Source organism: Patagioenas fasciata, chromosome 15, assembly GCF_037038585.1.
Source record: "Patagioenas fasciata isolate bPatFas1 chromosome 15, bPatFas1.hap1, whole genome shotgun sequence".
NCBI classification, from domain to species: domain Eukaryota; kingdom Metazoa; phylum Chordata; class Aves; order Columbiformes; family Columbidae; genus Patagioenas; species Patagioenas fasciata.
In genome coordinates, this window is record NC_092534.1 from 12367785 (window position 1) to 12390846 (window position 23062).

The following is a 23062-nucleotide window of genomic DNA, read 5'->3' on the forward strand; positions in this document are numbered from 1 at the left end:
TAAAGAAAAGCAGGATATGGGCAAAATGATTTAAATAAATTATTCACCTTTAAAAACTGTGGTCCCCAAAAGCTCAAAGATTCAGAGTGCCAGGACTGCTCTGTACCGCTTGAGATGCTGGAGGGTGACAAACTGAGGACAAGAGAAGGAGGAAGGACAGGGATGGTGGAGAACAGTGGCACATGGCACTGCCGTATCTCTCCAGCCAAACAGTGGAAGGCCTCGGAACCCTTTGTCATCAAAGGACTGAATGAAAAGCAGATTGAACACCTGCCATTGAGGCACGTCCAAAGGGCTCACTGATCTTAACGGCTGGTTAAAAAAATAATGAAAAAAAATCCCATCCAATGAAGTCTTCCTGATCAAAAAGCAGCTTCTCATTGAAAAAATAAAATGTCAATAAAATAACAGAAAAATCAACTGGTATAAACGAAGTGCTGAATGCAAACCTTTGCCTGTTAATGACTGAGACAAGTGATTCTTGTTCAGTGCTGGGAAAACCATATTTTGATGTCTGTAGAGAGGAGCAGATGGGTTTATTCAGAGGGGAGTAAGCTCTGTTTAAAGACGTATTTCTATCAGGACTGGGCAAAAATCAAGGCTTTAATAACGATACGTTTGCCAGGTTTAGGCCTGAAGGAGCGACAAGGTTGCTCCATGGCTATTGAGAAGAGCTGATCTGATAGTCATGGAAAGAAGAGTGGTGTTCTTTCCCAACCAAACTGCAATGAGCCGATCAGCATTCACTCAAGATAATAGTGAGCAAACCCAGGTCCTTGGCCCATGCTTTGTCCTCCAAGAGCCAGAATGGGCTGTTGGAGCATCACCACTGTGGGGAGTCACCCAGGGCTGCTCAGTAATGACCAGCTGGGAAGATCTTCATGCATCTCTGCCACTGGCAATTCAACAATTTGACAACAGATGGGCCTGTAATTACAGCCCATTTGAGAGATTTTTTTAATGCACTGATTTGAAAGGCATTGATTTTTCTTCCTCGTAAGGAGAATAACAGAGAGAAACAAAAACATCTCAACCTCACTGCGATTCCTGCTGCCTGGCTTTTCACAGCGTATTCAGCAGGCAAAGTGGAAACACCCGGCTTCAGCCAGCCAAACTGTGAATGTAATTGGATAGAACAACTATCATCCAGTTAGAAGCTGAGCTGAAGCACGTTTCTGTGAGCTTCAAAAATGTTTGAGCTGAATGCAAGCCAATCATTAAAAAGGAAAGGAAAAAAACAAGAAAAAAGGAAAGTCCCTGCTGCATGTGGAGTTCCCAGGAGAAGCAAAGGTTGGGAAACCAACCCCATGCCATGGCCTGGGTTCTTGAGGTTGAGGTATAATCTGAAGCTTTGAACAGTGAACAGCATAAAATGGATCCATTTATTTCTATGGTAACATGAATAACTCAGGACTACACTATAGCCCAAATCTCAGCTGGATTTGAAAACTCCAAGTGATGAGCAACTACTCTCATCCACCCAGCTCAACCATCTTCTTTCAAGGTGGAGTTCTTACCCCATATGTTTCCTTTTCCTCAAAATCACTAATACTAAAAAAACCAAAACAACAAACAAACAAACAAACAAACAAAACAAAAAAAAACAAAACAAACCCCCATATTTAAAATCCTTAGAGGAAAACACACTGTAACCTTCAGGCAGAGGCTGGAATTGAGTGCCAGGAGCCACAGCTTCACTCACCACAGCTCCCAGTATTGTAGCTTGCTGGGATAGACATCTTCCCAATGTGGCCATGCTGCACCTTAGGGTGGCTTGTGGGGATGAGGAACAGATGTATTTCCCAGCCCCAACCGTCTGTTTGGCCAGTAACATACTTCCCCCTTTGCCAGTGCCTCTGATTCCCACTTTTTAAAATAAAAATACACTTTTACCACTTTGGAAGATTTTGAAACACCAACTTCCAACCTCTCAAAGCTATCCAGACATGCCTACTTTTCAATACTGATATCATTGGTTTTGACCTTAGTCCTCTTGTGGTTATGAAAAGTCTGGGTCTAAGCCTTAGGACATGATCAATTTTTAGAGAAATGCCTCCAGAAACAAACTAATAGCAAACCACACACCTTCTGCTGCTTCTCAGTTTCTCTGTTTGTCTGAGTTTGAAAGGCATCTCCACTGCATTACAGTCCTTCTAATCATACACAATCCAACCCCAAGGTCTCAGTTTCAACACCTCCATCTAGTTTAAGCCAGGCCTGGACCCAAGTCTGCCCCGGGATGGTTTACACACTAATACGTCCTCCCTCGCCAGCCATCAGTCCCTGTTCCTTGCCACCAGGTTCAACAGGAGAAGCTGCTGACAAAAATTCCCTGGGAGTTCTTCCTTCTAAAAATATTGATCATCACTCATCCTTTCTGCTTCAGCTGAATTTTGACAAGGCAGTTTCAAAAACACCGGAGAAGCTTCTCATGCAACCGATCTTTACAGCTCCCTTGGAGCTCTCACCTCCCCCATGTTACACATACTCACCGGTTTGAAACGTATCACTACCATTACATTTGTCAGAAGTTTCATCATCATTTAACATTATGGTAGGAAATGCACCATTCAGGGATCTCGTGATGACACTGAATTTTTGTTTGTGACAAGGAATGGCAAAATAAATAGACTTGTATCCAAGTTATGGCTGTTTGGGAGGTGTTTTTACACAAAGACTAGACAAAATAAAACAATGTATTTTGAGGCTTTTAGCTTAATATTAGATCTCGCCCCTCCCTAAAACCCCAACGAGGATAAATGTTAAAGATATATAGATCATACAGCTATGGAATACTACATGCAGCAAAAAAGGACAGACCCAGTAGAATTTAAAAAAAGAAATAAGACAAGTGTCACATCACAGTTGTGTGCTTGTCCTCCAAATGTTTCATCCGCCTCACACATTGGCCCCCACCACAGCGATCTGTGTCACCACCCTCCCCACGCGCCCCTGCAGGTCTGTGTGCCCAACCTGCGCTGCTGGCACCTGTGCCCACGCTCAGGAGTTCTTTTTCCTCCTGTGTTTATTCTATGGTTGGTGGAACCGATCTTTGGTCTCTGACCAGGGGCATTAGCCATTAAAAACATGATAACAGGTAACGATCTCAGATAGCCTTCGTGCTGCCTTCCTTCAGCCCTGAAACCCAGCACCGCCGTCGATTTGAATGGGTAAAGAATTCGATGAGCCTTGAAAGCTTTTGAAAATCCCGCCTCTATTATAGCACTGATCCTGGTAAAAACACTTTTTGGCAAGGTGTTTATTTAGAAGAAGAGTGGTGTTTTCTTCAGGGAAACTTACGGACTGTGTTTTCTCAGTGACTTTTTTTTATATCCCTAATGATAATAAAATGCTAATAAAATATTTGAGGGAAAGTCATTAAATTAGCTCTATTTTGATAGAAGCTGATATTCACAGTGGGACTGTTCTGTCACATTTTGCTTGGCATGTTTTCAGAGAAGGTAATCAAAATCTCCTCTTATTTTCTGTTTATCATCCCAGCTCTATTTTTATCAGATGACTCTCCCAATTGTCATGGCAAGAGCAGACTTAGTTCAATTTAGCAATACATGACCATAAATACATCAGCAGATTGAATTAGAAAGCGACATGCCAAAAGCAGCTTTCTCCTTCCTTTTTTTTTTGCATTCACACATCTGACTCAATCACAGATCTCTAATTGAAAAGCCTCAGCAGTGGATTAAGATCATATACATTATAAGGAAGCACGATGCCTCTTGCATGCTGATGACAACAGGCAGGGGCTGTGCTCGGGTAACCACCCCCTACCGCTTTAATCACCCCTGGAGCACACATGGGGGGCAAGTGGCAGAGCAAAGGGGTTTAGGTGACACTGGTATGGGTGTTTATATATATAATAGCAGAAGGAGGTTGCAGGGCAGGGAGCAGAGCTCTGTATGACTTTTATTCCCTTGTATGTATGACTTTATTCATTAGTTACATTCAAAGAGCAAAATATTTCAGTCCTTTCTTGCCCAACAGAACCCCAGGGAACTCTGTGGGAGTTTAGGAGGGAATAAAACAAGAACCAAGTTTAGCCTGACAGCCTTGATACTAAACTCTGCACCTTTCCACCAGTTAGTAATTTTAGGGCCTGATTTGTATCCAGCCGGAGTAAATCATCCCCACATGGGATTTCACGTCCCGTTCTCTATGGAGAGGCAGGTTGCCGAGTGCCACCCTGTCACTCCTTCTTCCCTTATGTTCAGTGCCCAGGGACAGGAGCATAAAATAAATGTGACGAAGATGACAGTCACTTCTCATTGTCCCCGAAGGAGCCTGCCCGCTCAGGTGCTGCAGTTTCGGAGGAGCAGCAAAGAGTCCCCTGCACTCGGGGTGGGGGTTCGCTCCAAAGGACCCCGCAGGAATCTTTAAAAGGACTTGTCGGAGCTGGGAGGGAGCTAGAGCAGTGGAGGAAATGCACATCTCCTGCGATGCCCCTTTCTCTTCTCCGCGGGCACAGAGTGGGGGCTCCCAGCCCCTCCCAGGAGCAGCCGCCCCCCTGGCAAAGCGCAGACCCCGCGCCGGGGGTGCAGAGGACCGGGCACAGCAGTGGGACCGGCAGCACCGAGGGGCGACAGAGCCGGGTAAGGGCGCTCCTGAGCTTGGGGTGGGGGGCACAGGCATTCCGGGGAGGGGGGCAGAGCATCCCGACGGAGGGCTGCTCCCTCCAGCACCGACGGCTTCCTACCTCCAGCCCAACTTTCGGCAGAGTGGGTGGCCCCAGGCTGTCCCCTCCCGGGCTGCGGCACACTCCCCGCCTCTCGCTGCTCCGTTGCCCCCCCGGCTGGCAGCCCCGTCCCTCCTCCCCGGGGGAGCGGCCGCGGTCCCCGCCCGCAGCCGGAGGGAAGCGGCGGAGCTCGGGGTGCGCGCCCGGCCCGGGGGTGTGGGGGCTGCAGGCGGAGCAGCGCGGCAGCCCGGGGGGAGCGGGGCGGTTCATTCCTCTACCAGGCGGAGAGGAGTCCCTGGAGCTGCAGGTAATCTCTGCTTAGGGGGAGAGAAGGGAACAGCAAGTGGGGCTGGGGGATCCTAAAGGGATGGGAGGAGAGGCAGGAGGGAAGGGGATGGGGCAGCCTGGGGCTTTGCAAAGCGTTTTGGGGGTCTCTCTGGGACGAATGAAGCATAGGACCCCTCGGTCCCGTTTGTGGCTTCTCCGAAGCAAGCGGCCCCTCCGAGTTTTTTCCTTCTTATGGGGTTTTTGCTTCTGGAGAGCGGAGGGACCCCATCCCGGCCGGAGGGATGGCGGGGAGAGGAGCCGCTGGTCGGGCACGGATGCGGTGGCTAAAGCAGGACAATCCTTCCCGGGGCTTTAAAGCGGCCGCTTGAAAGGGAGGAGAAAGGCACCTGCGGGAGGGATGTGCAGGCACAGCCCGACTCGCCACCCGCTCGGCGCTGCCCCAGCCCCACCACGACCCAAAAAGGTCGCAGAGCCCAGCGTGCTGCCCAGCCTGACACAGGTGGGACGGGGGCACAGAAAACCATGGGGGGCCAGAGCTGAGTGCATGATGCTTCTTTTCTCCTAAACCACGGAAGGGAAGGAGAGGGGGTTGGCTGTGCCCAAGGATGGTCAGCAAGAAGTGGATGGTCAAGGGCAATGCAAAGTCCGGGGAGTCACCATCGGAGTGGGATGGGAGTAGCACTGCGTGTCCATGTGCCTCGCTGGCTTATTGCAGCTCCCAGCACCTGCAGAACCAAGCACAGCTTGTTACCTGTGCCCAGAGCTTTGCACTGGAGGGCAGGGGAAGAGCAACCCAGCTCAGGTGTTTTGAACTTGCAGGCTTGTGTTGAGGCAGACTAGAGACTTTTTATAGTTTGGGAGGGGAGGAGACATGCAGGTCACACCAGGCAGCCAGTAGGTAGGGTGCTGGGACCAGTCTGTCAGTGCTTGTGTTGGGAATCCCGGCTCCTGAGGGACCCTGTCACCAGGTCTTAGTGGCTGGGGTGGATCTGCATGGCTGGTGTGGGGTGGGTCTGAGCCAGAGACCCCACATCTTGGGAGATGCCCCTGATGCCCCTCTCCTGGAGCTGCTTCACTTTGTGCAGCAAGAGAAGCTGTTACGGGGCTACCTGGGGCTCCCTCCTGGAAGGGGATCCCTGAGCCAAAGGGATCTGTGGTTGTTCCAGCTCTCCCTCACCCTGGGCATACACAGCCCATAGTTAATACCCCTCAACTGAATTGTCTTTGAATCTGTCTGGTCCCTGAAATCAGTTGTTGTCAACGGATTGAAGAGGAGAGAGGGGAGAGGAGAAACATTTTGGTAAACCCCCCTGGTTAGAGTGATGTGCCAGCACAGTTGTTGGACTTTAGCCCCAGCCACCCCCGCCTGGGTGTGAGCACAGGGCTGTCGGGGTCCTCACTTTCTCTGCCTGAAGATGCTTAAATCAACCGATCTGGGAGCAAAAGCAGTAGCATGTGATTTACAGGACTGTGCGACAGGACCAGCTCAGCCAAAGTGAGTAATCTCTGTGCATAACAGAGCCTGAAATGTGTCTGGGGAAAAAAAAAAAAGTATTTACCAAATATTTGGCAAAAGCGTTTTATAGGCTGTTTGTTTGCAAACTGAAAATAGGACCAAGTATCAGGTAACTTCTCTATGCTCTAGGAAACACTGGGCTGGCCTGAGCAGGGTGGTAACAAAGTGTATTCAGCTTGAAAATATAGTTCCTAGATGTTTTGATAGTGCTAAAAGTGGCAAGCCATTATTCAATTTTGACTTCAGTTGATCAGTGTTTAGTAGCAATACAACCAGTCAAAACAGAAAACCAACTGAGTGCAAGAAAGTTGTTTTGTTCTGTCTTCTGTAGAGGCAAAACAATAATTCTGGCTTCTTTTTTTTTGAGTGAGAAACACATACGGAGAAATATCAAATGGCAAAACTTAACAAGGAGAAAGTTTCTACCTGAACTGCATCCTTTTGCTTTTCTATCCCAGGTGGTGAAATAGGGCAGAGAATGTGGAAAACCAAGAATTTTTTATATGACATGATGAGATTTCTGTGCTCTCAGGAAGCTACTGGTTTGGTGAAAGAACATTATTATAACTGTAAGAAGTTGAAGTAGGTCTTGGCAGGATGCTGCGATTCCCTCCTCCTCCCCCAGAGCCCTGCCTGGGTGTTTGTGTTATTTTGGAGCTGCTCTATCAGGTCACACCAACGCTCCCATCATCACCTCCCTCCTCTCCCCCTCCATGAGCATCAACCCTCGGCTCTGCCTGCTCCATCCATGCAAATGCATTTGTTCGGGTGATGAACATTCATCCCCAAAAGGGCAAATTTACTAAAGGACCAGGAGAGTTTTTCTTTGCTTCATTACAGCAAGTTGCTCCACTAACACCTTGCAGCCAGCTTCACGGGGCTGAGGAGAGAATATGAAGCTCTGGTGCTACTAATAGTTTTGGGATGCTTATCCAGGTGCTTTTCTCCCCATTACTACCAAAGCCATCTGTTTTAAAAGCATATCTGTCTGGATTACCATTTTATCTATTCCTGCTAGTTATTCTGCACCTGGAAGCAGTAATCTGCCCTTCTGTTGCCATAATTATCTTCACAGCAATAATGTTTGATGCTGCGTAAGAGAGAATTATGATTCCAGTAGTAAATAGGCAGCAAGATCAAACCTTGACTCATAAAACTGGGTTTCTTTATGTAATTCCTTCTTGATCCCAGCTATACCCAGTTGTACTCAGATACAATGCACTTTCTAGAGTTATTTTTGCTTTGCTATTGTAAAACCACAGCCAGGAAGAATTTCAACCTTGATCTACCTGAAGGTTTGTTCTTCCTTATGTTGTGATGACATTTCTGTCACTGATGGGCTGCTTCGTGCTGTCAGATGGATACCTGCTCTTGTGCCCAGCAAAAGCATGTTTGTTCAGGATACCTGCAGGGGAAGTTTTCACAAAGGCTCAGTATCTTCTTCTAAGCAGAATGGTTTGTACCACAACATCTCTGCTATTTCTTCTCTCAGTTTCTTGCACAAGGACACAGCCAGCCAGGTATGTTCAGCTGCAGTGGATGCCTACGTGTGTATATATATATGTATATTTTTTTTTTTTCTCAGGGTACTGCTCTGTAAAAGGAGAACTTAAAATTACACTAGTGATTACTCTGGATCTATGCTCTTAACTCCATCATCGTTTTTGGTCCATGTGTTCTAAGCAGAAAGCATATAAATTACAAAGTATACCTGTATGAAGTCTTGGAGATCAAACACAAACATGAAAAAAATCTGGATAAGAGAAAGTCCCCTAGACTTTTTTTTTTATTAATCCATTAATTAAGAATACCAAAACAGGTGTATAAGATATCAGTCAGCATGCCTTAATTATATGTAGTCATCCTTTGTTGAGGTTCATAGTCATTAACTGCTCTAGTGGCAATATAAGTTCAGGCAAAATTGTGCTGGTGAGCAGCAAACTATTCGCTAGACAGAGGGAAAATCTCTGATGCCCACCAAAGACAGGCAGTGAAACACCGTTTTGCAACTGTTTATGGTTTTTTTGTTGTTGCCATGTCATAATGAATCCCCAGATACCGGTGGCTACGAAGCAAAGGCAATGAGGTTTCAGTGGCTTAGTGGCTAAAGCACTGAATGGGGACTCTGGAGACCTGGGCTCATTTTTTAGGTCTGGATGACACTGTGCACATCACATCCCCAGATACAGTATGGGAACTGTTCACATGGCGGCCGGTCCCTGCTGGTGCTGCCAGTCTGCGGGCTCTCACCAGAGGAGGAGACTAAAGACTTTGCATGAGAGCCTTAGCAATGCGTTTCCTCCTGAAATTTCCTTCAGAATTCACCCGCTATTGAAGGGAAAGGTGCAAAATTCATCAAATGGAACAAAAAAAATAGAGATTAACGGTGACGCAACAGCAAGAGAAGAGCTGTAAAATACTAAAGCAGCAGCCTGAGGTGTCACTGGCTCCTAGGGGCAGCTCAGCAGCAGGAGGGGACCGTCACGGTTGCTGTTGAAGGAGCCTGCAAGAGCTGTGTCCCTCCATGGAAGACACAAAGGTTCCTCAAGAAAAACCTTTGGGTGCATCAGGAATTTCAACAGTAGATGTCTGGAAGAACCTGAGGACGTTGGCAAGCAGGGGCTTTGTGCAGTAGGTTGTCTTCAGGGTGAGAAGAACTTTGAGAGTGCCACATACAGGAACTCCTCTTCCTCACTGCTCCTCCCAAGGCTGGAACTCTAAGTGTGGTGAAAGGAGCAACAGGCTTGAAGAACTTGCTGTGTAATTTCCACAGTCAGCAATTTCAAGGATATGTACTGTTGGGGAGAAGGAGGTACCTTTAGAAGAAGAATGTGCATCCTCATTTTTTTATAGCATTAGGATGAGGGGCACACGTGACTGTGTTTCCTGACCTTCCCCTACAGAGTGACAGCACTGGTTCTTTTTATTATCCTCCTATTTTTGAAGTTCCAGGACATTTTTCTTTTCTTTTTGGCCCATCCTGGGTGTTGCTGAGCTGGTCTGGACTGCTCTTGGGGAGAAGTGCCTTCCCAATCTCAGTATGATATTCTGTCACAAAGATGCAGTTCCATGAATATGAGTTTATAAACACCAATTATCCCATCCCACCACCCATTTCCTTTATATTCTTCCCAGATGGGTCATGCAGCATCTGGGTTGCAAGAAAATTCAATCTTCCAAACATCCAAACCCTCGCAGCCCAAGAGGAGTGTGGTGCTGCTTGGCTTGTCCCAGATTTCCCCTGTAAGTAACCTGAGTTTTAATACAACTTTGTAATTTAAAGTTAGTGCCAGAACAGAATTTAAAGGTCTTTTCTTTGACCGGAACTTGGGTTTGCCTTTTCTTACACCAGCAGTAAGTGTAGTCCTATATAATTCACCAGGACCACGGTCTCAGCTGACCTCTCCCTGCTGTCAGGGACAACCATGACTCTTTCAGCAAGTCCGTGGCTGCAATATCTAAATCTCAAACACCGCAGAAGCACATTCAGAACCTGCAGATCCCACCTGTTCCTTTCTCATCTCCATCTTCCAGCCAGCATTTGTCTCAGCTTTGGCAGCTCTCTCAGCTTGATCATCCCAGCCGCCCTGGATTTCTGATTTCTCTGGTACATCTCCTCCCAGTCATGGAGTTACATGTGAGACACCTACTTCCCATCTGCACATTTCCAAATCAGAACAGAATATTTATGATTACTATGGGTAGCTGGAGGGACTTCTACTCTCACCCACTGCAGTTTTTCTCACCTCAAAAGAAAGCACAGTAACCAGCTCATGGAGGTGTTTGCATTCCTCTTGGAGACAAGTCTTTTGCATGTTTACATGACACTGAATTTTGCTTTTGCTTGAAAGTCATCGATGTAATGTGGGTTGGGTGTTTTTTAATCCAGACTCATGCCCCCAGCTCCTTATGGAAAGCAAATCATCAGGCAATGGGAACAAAAGCTGATGGGTACGTCTTCCTTGAGCACCTTCCCCACAGTCTGCTGCCCAGCCTTGGGAGAGATCTTGGGCCAAATTGATGTTTTGAATCTTCACTCTTTTATAGCAGGTGCTTTACCTTTTTTATAGTGGAAAGCTTTATAAATAACTACTAACCATCTCAGACAAAGGGCAAAAAAATATTTGTGTGAATCAAGCACGCCACAGAAACAGCGCTGGAAATTTTCAAGCCTTTTCAGGTTGCCTAATAGAATATATTCTAACACCAAATCTGTTCAGCTGTCTGTGTCCTGAAGCTACCCACTGCAGTTTGGATTTCTTGCAAAAGAAAGGTGTTTCTTAGACAAAAACACACTTCAGGTTGAGAGGAGAGGAATTCAGGAAGACTAGCAGAAGAATAGTCTTGAGAGATGGAAAAGGAACAGCTTGTTCCTTTCCATTGCAGAGTCTTCACATTTGTGTGCACGTGGCCTGACCCAACGGAAAAGTGTTCTCAAGCACGGTCCTTTTTGTCTTGGAGTTCATTGATTCTTTTTTTCTCCTTGAGTTTTGTCAATTGTTATGGAGGGTTTTATTTCCCCACCTACACAGCTGCTGATGTTCCCTGGGGGTTCTCAATTGGTTGTGCCAGGCAGTAAGTGGCATTTGAATATATCAAACTGAGACTGTTCCTATGTAAACACGGAGACCTGTGAAACATCACAGTGGAGCTTTAGATACAAAGAGTCAGGAACTATCTTTGGTTCTGGATTCTGAGAGCACCTGGAGCTTGTACCGGAGTGAGACAAGGGCTGAGTCAGACCCTGAGCCTCTCCAGGCACCTTCTGCTGGTGACAGGCAAGTGACTTGAGTCACCAACCCTGGAAGCATTATATTTAAAAGATGCATAGATGTGGTGCTTAGGGACATGGTTTAGTGGTGGACTTAGCAGTGCTGGGTTAACAGTTGGATGTGGTGATCTTACAGGTATTTTCCAACCTAAATAATTCTATGACAGCAAAATTGCACCAAATTGGAGTTGAAAGTTTTGGCACCAATGCCAAAATGTCTGTGCTTTCCACCTGATTTGTACACACTATTTGGTCAGAGTCTTTAAAAATTGTCTTCTAACGTTTTTTGTGCCAGTTCTTAGACAGAAATGTAGAAGGAAAGGTGGGTTCTGGATTTGTGTATTTTTGAGCAAGTTGGGAAATAGAGAGTATTATCCCCCCTGCTCCTTGATTTCACAAGAGAAGAAAATGTGTGTATGACAGGTTAAGGACAGTGAGACAGCCAAATGGTAAAGTTTGTTTGTGAAGTAGCACAGGACATATGCAATAGTTTCTCATCAGTGGAGGAAGGACTAGACTTGTTACTAGCAGGTTTTGGACCCGAATGGTCCACTTGTCGGGGTGTTCAGACTCCTCTGCAGTAAAGCTTCAATGAAATATGGTGGCCATAACCCTCTCTCCTCTCACATTTCATGATGGGACTCGTGTTACTGGTGTGCAGCCTCCCATCCTCACAGCCACACAGAGCCCTGACCCCACTGCTTGGAGCTTGTGAAAGTTAGACAGATACCACCATCTAGGGATGAGCACTTGGACTCTCCCATTGTGTGATTCCTTTGTTCAGGTCTTGAACTCATCACATGTGCTAACTGCATAATTCAAACACAAATTCTGACTACAGATAGAAAATTAAATCATGTGTAAAACTTAGTTTGCTTTGAATTTACTCTTCCTCTCTTTTTCTTCCTTTCTTCTTTTCTTTTCTTTCTAGGAACAAGATGCCCATGAAGTTTAATCTCTCTTAGCCCTAAAAGAAAAGCCAAGGAGTAAAAGTTATGGATCCTTTATATTTTTCCAACACATTTAGCCCAGAAGCAAGTTCCAGTGATGTGAATTCCTCACTGCTGACAAACGTGACAGAGAACGGGACACTCTCAGAGCAGGCCCCATTCAAATACATCCACAAAGTCCTGATTCCCATCTGTTACCTCCTTGTATGTGCGGTTGGACTCAGTGGCAACACATTGGTCATTTATGTGGTTTTGCGCTACGCCAAGATGAAAACTGTCACCAACATATACATCTTGAATTTAGCCATTGCTGATGTACTCTTCATGCTGGGCCTGCCCTTCTTGGCCACCCAGAACGCCATCTCCTACTGGCCTTTTGGCTCCTTTTTGTGCAGGCTGGTTATGACTGTAGATGGTATTAACCAATTCACTAGTATTTTTTGCTTGACTGTGATGAGCATGGACCGCTACCTGGCAGTAGTTCATCCCATTAAATCAACCAAGTGGAGACGTCCCAGGGTGGCCAAGCTCATCAGTGTGACTGTCTGGACAGTCTCGTTCTTGGTGGTGCTTCCAGTCATCATCTTTTCGGACGTGCAGGAAGACTTTCACACCTGCAACATGAACTGGCCAGACCCTGTCAACATCTGGTCAGCAGCATTCATCATTTACACATCAGTCCTTGGTTTTTTTGGTCCTTTGTTGGTGATCTGTCTCTGCTACTTGCTGATCGTGATTAAAGTCAAATCTTCAGGGATCCGAGTTGGGTCTACTAGGCGCAGGAGATCAGAGAGGAAGGTGACCAGGATGGTGGTGATCATTGTGGTGGTCTTTGTGTTTTGCTGGCTCCCATTTTACATGATGAACATTGTCAATTTGATATTTATACTGCCAGAAGACCCTGTGTTGGTAGGGGTGTACTTCTTTGTGGTGGTCCTGTCCTACGCAAACAGCTGTGCCAACCCCATTCTTTATGGATTTCTTTCTGACAACTTCAAGCAGAGTTTTCAAAAAGTCCTTTGCCTCCGCAAGGGCAATGGCGTAGAGGACGGTGACCCCATTGAACAGAGGCAAGAGAACAGCAGTCGCTTGCAGGAATCAATGTTACCCCAGAGAAATAATGAAGTCAATGGACATATGCAGACCAGCAAGGTCTGATGGCATGGTTTGGTACCACAAAGCACTTGTAGACCTGGAGAACTTGAGGACTTAAAGGAGAGACAAATTCATAGCAAAGCTGAAATCGGGAGGCTCACAAGCTCAAATAAATGTACATAGACTTCTCTTCAGTCTCCTCCGTTTCCCAGCTAAAAGTGTTATGGGATATACTGGGCTGTGTGAAGTTCTTATGGTGTTTTAGCCAAGTCAGGTGTGTGTTACCACTTTCTGTACTCTAGGGAACTGATTTACTGGTACACACTGCTGGCTTTGTACTGCTCTAATGATGCAGAACAACACTAAACCTGTTCTAACTACCTTATAAAGCTGAGTTCATGGGTGCTTTGCACTGTTGGGATCAGCTCGAAGCAGAAAACAGCTCAGATAATATCTTTGGAAGTCTTCAAGGGGATTTCTTAAAAGAAAAAAACACTATTTCTTAAGAGTGTGTTTCATACGAAAAAGACCACAGCACTGATCTTGAAATTGTATATGAGCCATGGTTATAGAGTGCTGTGTAGTTCATTTACATTGTTTTACCATGATTGACCCATAGAAGAGATTCATAGTATTCAGGATTCTTTCAAACACAATAGGAAAGAATGAAAAGAAGACTGGGAAAACATTTGTTGAAAGGATTCAATGTATTCATAACACTTTCACATTCTAAACCAAACTGCATATAAAATGTAATGTAACCACTTTATTATTATGTAAGTGACAATGATTGTGAAGTCCTGGAAAGCTGTTGTGTATATTTATTGGTTCTGAATGTAAGTATGAATGTGAATTTAAACCGTATTTTCAGAAATTAAAACAAGTTCAATCCCCTTCTGCCTATCCGTTTCATGGCTTCGCCAAGCACAGCCAGGCACTGCAACAAAAAGACACAGCTGAGTCTTTGATGCTTAAATCATTGCATATGCAAGATAGTTAGGTACAGTAGGGCCAAGTACAGGGACCTACAAGGCTCTGTTCATCAGCCACCAAAAGGAAAGTCACTGTGCCTGCGTTGTACCACGGCCCTTGATCCAAAATCACAGCATGACTAGGTTTACGTTGATTAATTAAGTCATACAATATCTATGATTTCCGGAATTATCAGGCTGTTCCAGACATAAATCAACTCCCTTATCAGTTCTTGAGACAAATGGAGTAATTAGTGCAGGCCCCTATGTCATCTCTGCCAGCTCCAGTTGATTAGACAGAAGTTCTTCTCCAGTGACAGAATTAGAAAAACCCATTTTAGTTCACAGATCATTTTTCAAGCAGCAATAATAATTCATGCTCTCACAGAGGGAGGGTGTCCCAGGTATGCAGCACTGGTGGCTTGCTCTGGAGAAGTGCAGGGATGAAGAATTCAATTCAAAATGTGTTGCTAAGTACATCTATGCCATGGCCCATCCTTAGCCTTATCCTCTGGGCTCTTAAGCACAGGAAAATTGGCAGAATGAAGAAACCAGAGCATTGTCTACACTAACAGCAAAGCTGAGCAAGGCTGGTTGCTCTATCAGCTATATAACATATTGGTATTTGCTATGGAAGTAGTAAGACACAGTTTTGAGCAGGGAATAGTTGAAATGTCAGAGCAAGATTTAGGAATCTTTCAGTGCTGGAAAAGGCAAAGTGCTGGGGACCAGAGGGGACAGGTGACTTCGCTGCCAGTCCTCGCTAGGATTTTCCTAAGGCTGCCTGAGAGAAGGGCTGCTGGATATCTCAGTCTTCATTTTTAAGATAAATCATTTCACTTGGGGAATATGAAGGATTCCTGATAATCTTGAAGCAAGTGCACCCAACAGCACTGAAACCTTTGATACACTTGAGACTGGCAGCACCACCAACAGAATTAAAACGTACAAGGAACTATAGTCTCACACTTAGCCTCTTATATTTAAAACAAACTTATAGGTGGTGCAGAAACTTGTGTATGATGTAAAAAGATTGTGAGATGGATATTGGTTTGCCAGAAGAGAGATGGAGGAATTTAGAGTCAGACGAAACCACCTGCAGACTTGGAATAGTGGTTTGAGGACAGAGGGTAGGTAACAAATGCAAAATGTCCCTCCAGATATTTATCCCAGGATAGTACACCTCTTTTAGACATCTTCCAAACTGAGATGTATCAGACCCACGGGGACTTTAACACAAAAATAAAAACACATTGCTACAATAAGTCACACATTTAGATATTCAGCAATATAACTGGAAGCAGATGGAGGAACAAACTTCAAAAGCAAGGAAAATAAAAAACCTCCTCAGTGGGCTAGGTAAGAACACAGAAGAGCTGAAGAATACTCACAAGACTAACACGAGTAAAAATTGGCAGAGTTGAAATATTGATGATTTCTGGATAACTTCTTATTTTCTCTTCAGGGAAAAAAACAATATTCATTTCAAACTTCTCTGAGCATGGGAGATCACTAAAGAGGTGTGATATATGAAGATTCGGAGTTTTATTGCTCTGTCACATTAATCTGGTGCAGTATCAGGAGACACCAGCGCAACAATAATATGGTGCATCAGGGATACTCTGTTTTTCTTTCCATGATGATTTTATAACATGCTGGAAAGAAAAGCCAACAGCACTTCGTGCCAATACACTTCATAAACATTAATATTGTGCTAACAAAAGCATCATCTTTTACCACAGAGGGAGAGTTTTAGTGCAAAGTATAAGCTCTTTGTGTACACAGTGAAATTTCCCTGTTCTTTTCTCTGACTCAGAGTCGGGTCAGCACGTATTGAGTAGAGTTACCATGCACTAATCATCTACCAGTCTTCAGCCTTATGCTACAGAGTTTGCCATCACTTTCCTCTGAGAAAACATTCTGGACAAAGGATGCAGTTTGTGCATTGAGTGAAACAAACCGCAAAATTGTTTGCATATTTTCTGGGTCTTAAAAAGTCCTGTTTTCCTCAAGTAATCTGGCTGTTGCTGTGGTGGTACACCCTAGCTAGCCCTAGGGCTTATTCCTACCCCAAGACTGAAAAGAAGTGAAGCAAATCAGCACTGATTTCAGTCTGAAACCAAATTTGAGGTCCATGATGAAGGTTTATACCTTGCTAATCACTTTTTTAATGATCCACTTGATGTTCTTGACCACAAGTGATGATCAGAAAGACACAAAGGATGCTGTGAAGCATGATCAAGCCAAGGATCCACTTTCTCTTGATTTCAAAGGAAACTGGTCTTGATAAAGCACTGAAGATTAACTCCTTGTAGGAGAGAATGGCATCAGAATCTGAAAAAAACTCAGAAGTTTCTGAATTTCTGATTCCTTTCCTGACTCACAGCAGGGGAGCTGGGCTGGGGTTCTATTAATTTGCCATGAAAAAATAAAGAAAACATTTTAAAAATGTGTGCAGCATTTACCCATGAGATTGAAAAAAACCTTTCCATCAGGCTAATGACTGATTTGTTTTCTAATTTAAAAAGAATCAAAACTAATTTTATTTACTAAGGAGACAGTAATGGTCACGCTCCAGTGAATGAATAAATGTGCATTTCAGAAGGAATTCTTATTTTGCAAACACATTTAAATTAATGCAATATGTTCCCATACAAACAAGGGAACTAATGAGGAAGGGATGACTCTGTTCTGTCACACACTCTCTGTAAGGAAAACATGGGCTCGTGTTTATGGTGTCAATTCAGGCCTCCACAGATCTTGGTTCAGTTCCTTATTTTAATGTTACAACATCGCAGGCAGGTTGTGACGCCCAAAGTTTTCTGCCTGTAAAACTAACTCAGTGCTTCCTTTCTCACACCTGTCCTACATGGCAGGGAGATTTGAAAGTCCCATCACAATGTGTGTGTGTTTGTTGCCAGCACCACAGTTTCGTTGAGTTCTTGTAGGAACAATCACTTTTTAGGAAAAGGATAAGTTCTGGTGCATCGATTTTTTTGTCTCTGACATAAGCGTCTGTTCCCTTATTCAGGTGGGGTTTCTGCTGGTAAAAGCTGTGCTAGATGGACAATCAGGTGACTCACAGACAATGCATCTCCAGCAAATTTGCAGCTTACTCTGTGCCCTGTGAGCCAGTTTGTCATTACCCTCTCCAAGAGGGACCGCTTTGAAAGAAGATTGGGTTTTAGTCTGGCTCTCTTGGGGCAAAGAGAATTAAATAGATCACACAAAACAGGCCTTGATGGACCATCCAGCACGTTAACAAACCATTCATCAGTGGCACCAAACAGTACCCCCATGGATCCCAGGTAAGTACTCGGTGTCACAGGCACCAGTCATGTGCAATGCTCGCCAGGCACAATATCAATTAGGCAAACAGTATATGAGGCAGATAACTTTTGCCAGCACTTAGGGGTAATATACATGTGTGCAGCGTAGGCTAGAAATTACATTTTTATTTTGTGAAGAAAATGTAGGTAATTTGTACACAGTGACAGGAAAGGAGGAATGAAATCTGGGTAAAGCCTTGGGAAATCACATCCCTGAAGCACATGAAGGAGCATTTCAGCATACAGCATTAAGCAGGGTCTTTGACATCATGGATGCTGAAATAGGAATGAAACCCCAGCTGCGTGTCTTGGTCCTTCTGTAGTCAGATTTGCCCCTGATCTATGCTGTGTCTTATCTGTCGTGGTCTATGTTCGATCTCACTCAGCCTCATCTGCAATTTCCCTCCCTATCTCTGAGCCATGGGTACAGTTATTGCCCTTGACACAGACCTACGTGAGCAGGGTGCTGCCTGGCTTCGCGTGTCGAGGCGTCTCACTCGGACCTCCTCAAACCCCCTATGCTTGTCTGAATTAACAATTTAAAAGAAAAATAAATCCTTTCTTTCCTCCCCCCTGCAAATCACCAGTATAGCCAGGCACTTTGGGCTTTTATAAGATGCTTTGCATCCCGTGTCAATGCGGGTTTTATTCTTCAGCAATCTGTTTGGAGATTTGCTGCCATCCCATCTGTCGGGGCAAGGTAACTCGCACCAAAAGGGCCACAGCACCCGAGACCTTCAGTGGGTGAGTTATCAACCTGTGTCTACCAGGTTGAACGGTGACTAATTTCAAAGCACTGCCAGGGGAGGGACTCTGCCCCTGTTTTAAAACCAACCATGCCTTATCTAAAGAGTATTGATTGATTTTATTCTCTGCTGGTTGCTAATGACTGGCAAATAAATGACTGACTGTGCTGTGAAAAGACAGAAAGGATTACAAGGAAGTAGCATGATCTGCGAGAAATATCTCATTTCTGTTGCTAAAGTAACATAAAAAAAGGTAGCAAATTGTTTTTTGTCAAAATCTCTTTATATGCATAAAAAAATTAGGCGTGCTCCTTGTTTGCATTAGAGCAGAGTCTCTGTTGAAACAGATTGAGCAGAGGACACTGCAGGTTTTCAGCCAGACTAACTCATCTCCCTCTCAGCCCAGGTGTGCTCCAAAAATATAGGGCTGCTCCTTATCACAGAAAGCCAAAGCAACCAAGTCAGACTGTACTTTCTCGTGCCCTTGAGACAATCCAGAGTAACTGCTCGAGCCAATGGTCCTTGGGGGTGTTACTGGAAGACAAGCACGACCATTCTGAACCACCATCATCAGGTACCACAACAGTCACAGTTTCACTGGCTGCCTGATGCACTGTCTCTCTTTTAAAGATATAAAACATGGTGGGGAAGAAAGTATAAACTGATATGGTTGAGTCTTGCTCTGGCTAGACATCAAGGTTGCACTCACAACTTCACTGGTGGCTGCAAACAGCAGGAATTACTGACATGTACTCACCAAGGAACAAGATCAAACTTGCACTGCAGCCCAGGAGTGAGAAGGTATTTTCTTTATGTGGCACAGTCCCTCTTACCTTCAAGTGATCAGAATTGTGCTGGGGAGGAAGAGAAGCATAGATCAGTTTGGCCCCAGTCTTGCTTGGGTGCCTTTCAGAGAGTTATAACAGCTGCAAATTGTCCCCAATTGCAGCACTGATGTGACAATCAGCAAAAGAGAAGCTGAGAGTGGATAATGACTCTTTAGATGTCAAATAGTTGCAAGTATCAAACAGCTCACACAGTAAAGCTGAAGGTTTTGTAACTAATGCCAGGGACATCTTAAGTACCTGGTTTTGGGAGTGGGGCTGCAATGTCTCCCCCATGCAGACCCTTCCCTGCCACCACAACCTCTTTGCCTTTCTGACATTTCAGTGAAGGCCAAAGGTACTGGACATGATCAATGACTGTCTCCTTTCATTTGGTAGAAGGGTGACAGTGAATAAAGCTGCCTGCAATTAGATCATCCCTTTAATGAATTAAACCATTAAGGAAACAATTAAGAGAGGTTTAAGGGGTGCAAGACACCTGAGACTTGCAGGTCCATCTCTGGCTGGGTGACCTTTGCCAGCTGATGCTTCTAATTGGAGCAATTATGCATAGCTTGATGAGGGACCAAAGGGATTGCAAATTTAAAGGGATGGCAGCAACAAGCAGGGTAATGTCTGTAATGATGGGTGAAGGAGGAAAGGTGTTCTGGGATACAGGGAAGGTTTTTGCAGATGCTTTGAACTGTTGAAGGAAGGAATTTTTTCAGTTCTATCTGCAGTCCAGTTCAAGGCTGGGAAGAAACCTGACTTTACACCTTTCTCTCTTTCCACGTGATCTATTTTCCTGCCAGATTAAAGAGGATTTTGACCCGATTTAGACATTTCTCATGGGGGATGATGGAGATTATGTTCCCTCCTAAAAGCCCAACCATGGGAGATGACTGTAAAAATTCAGACCTGGAGCTGTCAGGTAAGCTAAGAGCTGTGCTTCAGGACTACCTGTTAAAGCAGGCTTCCAAAGGCTGCTTGGTTAGGAACAGAAATGGATTATTAATTTTTCTCTCCATCCGCAATGACAGAACAAAAGAGAACATATTTCATCTCCTTGGCCACCATTAACCATTTCAAGCTGAGCCACAGCATTGAAATGCTCCTGTTGAGGTAAAAGGCATTTATTTATGTGTGGCTGTTGTTCTCCTCAGCCTTTTGCTTCAGTGCAAGCAAGATTTATGCTCTGAAGGATGATGAGAAGGGGCATATTATTAATCATGTAATCCATCATCTACCCTGAGACCCTGACAGAAGAGGTCCCACAGAGATGCTGACTCCTGAGATTGCTCCAAGGAAACCGGCTGATTTACCTTCACCGGTTGGCAAAGCACGTGCACGTGAAGTGTCTATTGGCATTGAACACACCTGACACATGCAAAAGCAAGAGGACAGGGCTGTCCTGCTGGGACCTCCACCCTATGGCCACCTGGGCCACCTATGGCTGCCAAAAAGTTGGCCTTGGTCCCACCTCACCTGCCGGGCTCTGGGTGGCCACAGGTGATGCAGCAGCCCAGGTGAGTCCTCCTGAACTCATTTCAGTCCAAATCAGACAAGCTAGCAAAGTTTTCTTACTGAAACACTCACCTGAGCTCAAATTGGCTCTCAGATTCTGTGTTTTGTGTGTGTGTATTTCTCTCCACATTTAACAATTGATAAATCGGTTCTATCACAGCTCTTGGTTACACAGTAATGGTGATGGATGGCCACTCTCTCCACCACTTCTGTTGTGGTTTTTTGTTTGTTTGCTTGTTCGGTTGGTTTTAACCCATTTCTGAATACTTTCTCATTTTCTCTCCCTTTTGATCGTGCACTAGCGTTTGGCTGAACGATCAAAGTCAGTGCATGGTGAATTAAGCTTGCTCCTCAGGTCATGTCCATGCAAATCAAGTGCAGCAGGAAATCTTAGACTTTGAAGAAAAGAGAATTTGTCCCTGAGGTCAGTGAAGGGGAGTTGATCAGGGGAATTTTAGCGAAGTTTTTTGGTTTTGCAACTTGCAGGGCTCATGGACTGACACTAACTTGGCCAACATAAAAAAGCATTTGGTCTTTACCTGAAAAAGATGTAAATGAGAGAGCATGGGATGAGGGATGGGGGACGGCAGTGCGACAGGCAGTTCTGAGAGCTCCTGTGGCTCGTACACATTTCAGGTTTTCATCTCTTTCTTCTCTCTCTCCACACAGCCTGTGATTAACATCAGCAGCCTTCCCTCAGCTCATTCTGTATGTGCATAGTTTATGATGAGGCATGTCTTGAGACTCTAGGTAACAAAACAAAAATGACTAAAGCCCTCTGCCTCACAACTCAGTCGTGAGGGGGTGATTTTTCGTAGACATTTGTGAGAGTTGGGGAGGTGGTGTGGGAGCCAACATTTTAACAATTCCCACCTTCTCATGAGGGCACTTTTGGACTTCAGGATCTGACTCATGAGGTGCAATGCAGTTGTAATTTTGGGATGTCTCCTTACTCCAGCATCCTCCTTGGTGCCTGAAAACCCAGTTCAGAGGGAGTGGCAGGGCTGTCTCACCGGCATCAGTGTGTAACTGCTTGTGGATTTCACCACCCACTTATCCTGATTTGATTTATGAACTCAGTCAGGACCATTCTCTGCCTGTGAAAGAAAAAGGACTGTAATAAATGAAGATGTATGGCAAAGAATTAAAATCTGGCATCCTGTTAGCAGAGCAAAGATAATTTCTCTCCTTCCTCTGTAGAATTTGATCATATTTGGAATTAGCCAAGAAAAGTTTTATCTGAAGGGAATAGTGAGGCACCTGAAAAATAGGCTGATAAAACTGAGGTTAAAGCCAGGAGTGCAGAAGTTGTGTTCCCCCTGTCCTTGTGCACACAGGGATGCTGGTGCAGTCTGTCCGACCCTTGTGTGGGGCTGCTCCTCCTAAGCTGGTGTCTGAGGCAAAGCTGAGACGTAAATAAGCAGCAGTTGTGCTTGTATGCTGAGGTTCCAAATTTTTCCATCCTTCCTACTGGCAATCAGCCTCAGGAAAGCATCAGAAATTGATCGGCCAAAGAGCCAGCTCACTGTCAACCCAAAGTGTTGAGCTTTATTCCAAATCTGCTAATGCCTGAGCTTTGAGTGTGGAAAGCTGTCCTCGAATCACCTGGGACAGAGTTATTGTTCTTTCCAGTAGCTCGTAGAATGCTGTGTTTTGGATGTAGAACAAGAATAATGTTGATAATACACTAATGTTTTAGTTGTTGCTAAGTAGTTAAGGGCTTTTCAGCTTCTCACATTGTGTGAGCTGCACAAGGAGCTGGGAGGGGGCACAGCCGGGACAGGTGACCCAAACTGGCCAATCGGGTATTCCGTACCAAATGACATCATGCTCAGTATATATTTGGGGTGAAGAAGAAGGAAAGAGGGGGTGTTCGGAGTGATGGCATTTGTCTTCCTAAGGAACTGTTACGAGTGATGTAGCCCAGCTTTCCTGGAGACAGCTGAACACCTTCCTGCCCATGGGAAGCAGTGAATGAATCCCTTGTTTTGCTTCGCTGCATGCACAGCTTTTGCTTTACTTACTAAACTGTCTTTATCCCAACCCATGAGTTTTCTCACTTTTACTCTTTTGATTCTCACCCCCATCCCATGGGGGAGGAGTGGGTGAGCGGCTGCGTGGTGCTTAGTTGCTGGCTGGGGTTAAACCATGACAAAAACCGTAGTGAAAACAGCTGCTTGTGCAAGGGCTGTAAGTGCATTTTGGGGAACAAGAAGGAAGCCACTTTTTTGCCCCTTTTATTGTTTGCCTTCTAAGAGAATAGGGAAATACAAGCAGGGTTCTTGCCCGCATAGCCACGCACCTGATACCACTTGCTATTGCACGGAGGAAACTCATTCTTGCATTATCCTAATGGTA

The 23062-nt window shown here is 45.0% G+C and overlaps 1 protein-coding gene and 1 long non-coding RNA gene across 4 annotated transcripts in view; one reads left to right on the forward strand and one right to left on the reverse strand.

Moving 5' to 3' along the window:
* Positions 1-4807, reverse strand: part of LOC139829152 (uncharacterized) — an 18754-nt gene extending 13947 nt beyond the window's left edge. The window contains exon 1 of the long non-coding RNA XR_011741500.1: positions 4712-4807. This is a non-coding gene — a long non-coding RNA (uncharacterized lncRNA). The remainder of the gene's footprint in view (positions 1-4711) is intronic.
* SSTR5 (somatostatin receptor 5) lies at positions 4268-14203 on the forward strand. 3 transcript variants are annotated; one of them, XM_071815166.1, is made up of 2 exons: positions 4268-4607; positions 12197-14203. In XM_071815166.1, the coding sequence occupies exon 2, from the start codon at positions 12261-12263 to the stop codon at positions 13371-13373; it is 1113 nt and encodes a 370-aa protein (XP_071671267.1). In that variant the 5' UTR covers positions 4268-4607; positions 12197-12260; the 3' UTR covers positions 13374-14203. The 3 variants fall into 3 exon arrangements, with proteins under 3 accessions (XP_071671267.1, XP_065706877.2, XP_071671268.1); XM_065850805.2 differs by lacking the exon at positions 4268-4607 and adding an exon at positions 4893-4997; XM_071815167.1 differs by lacking the exon at positions 4268-4607 and adding an exon at positions 5113-6473.
* Positions 14204-23062: the final 8859 nt, after the last annotated feature.

Coding starts and splice junctions, on each gene's coding strand:
- SSTR5 (XM_071815166.1), top strand. CDS start 12,261: ATGGATCCTTTATATTTTTCCAACACATTTAGCCCAGAAGCAAGTTCC.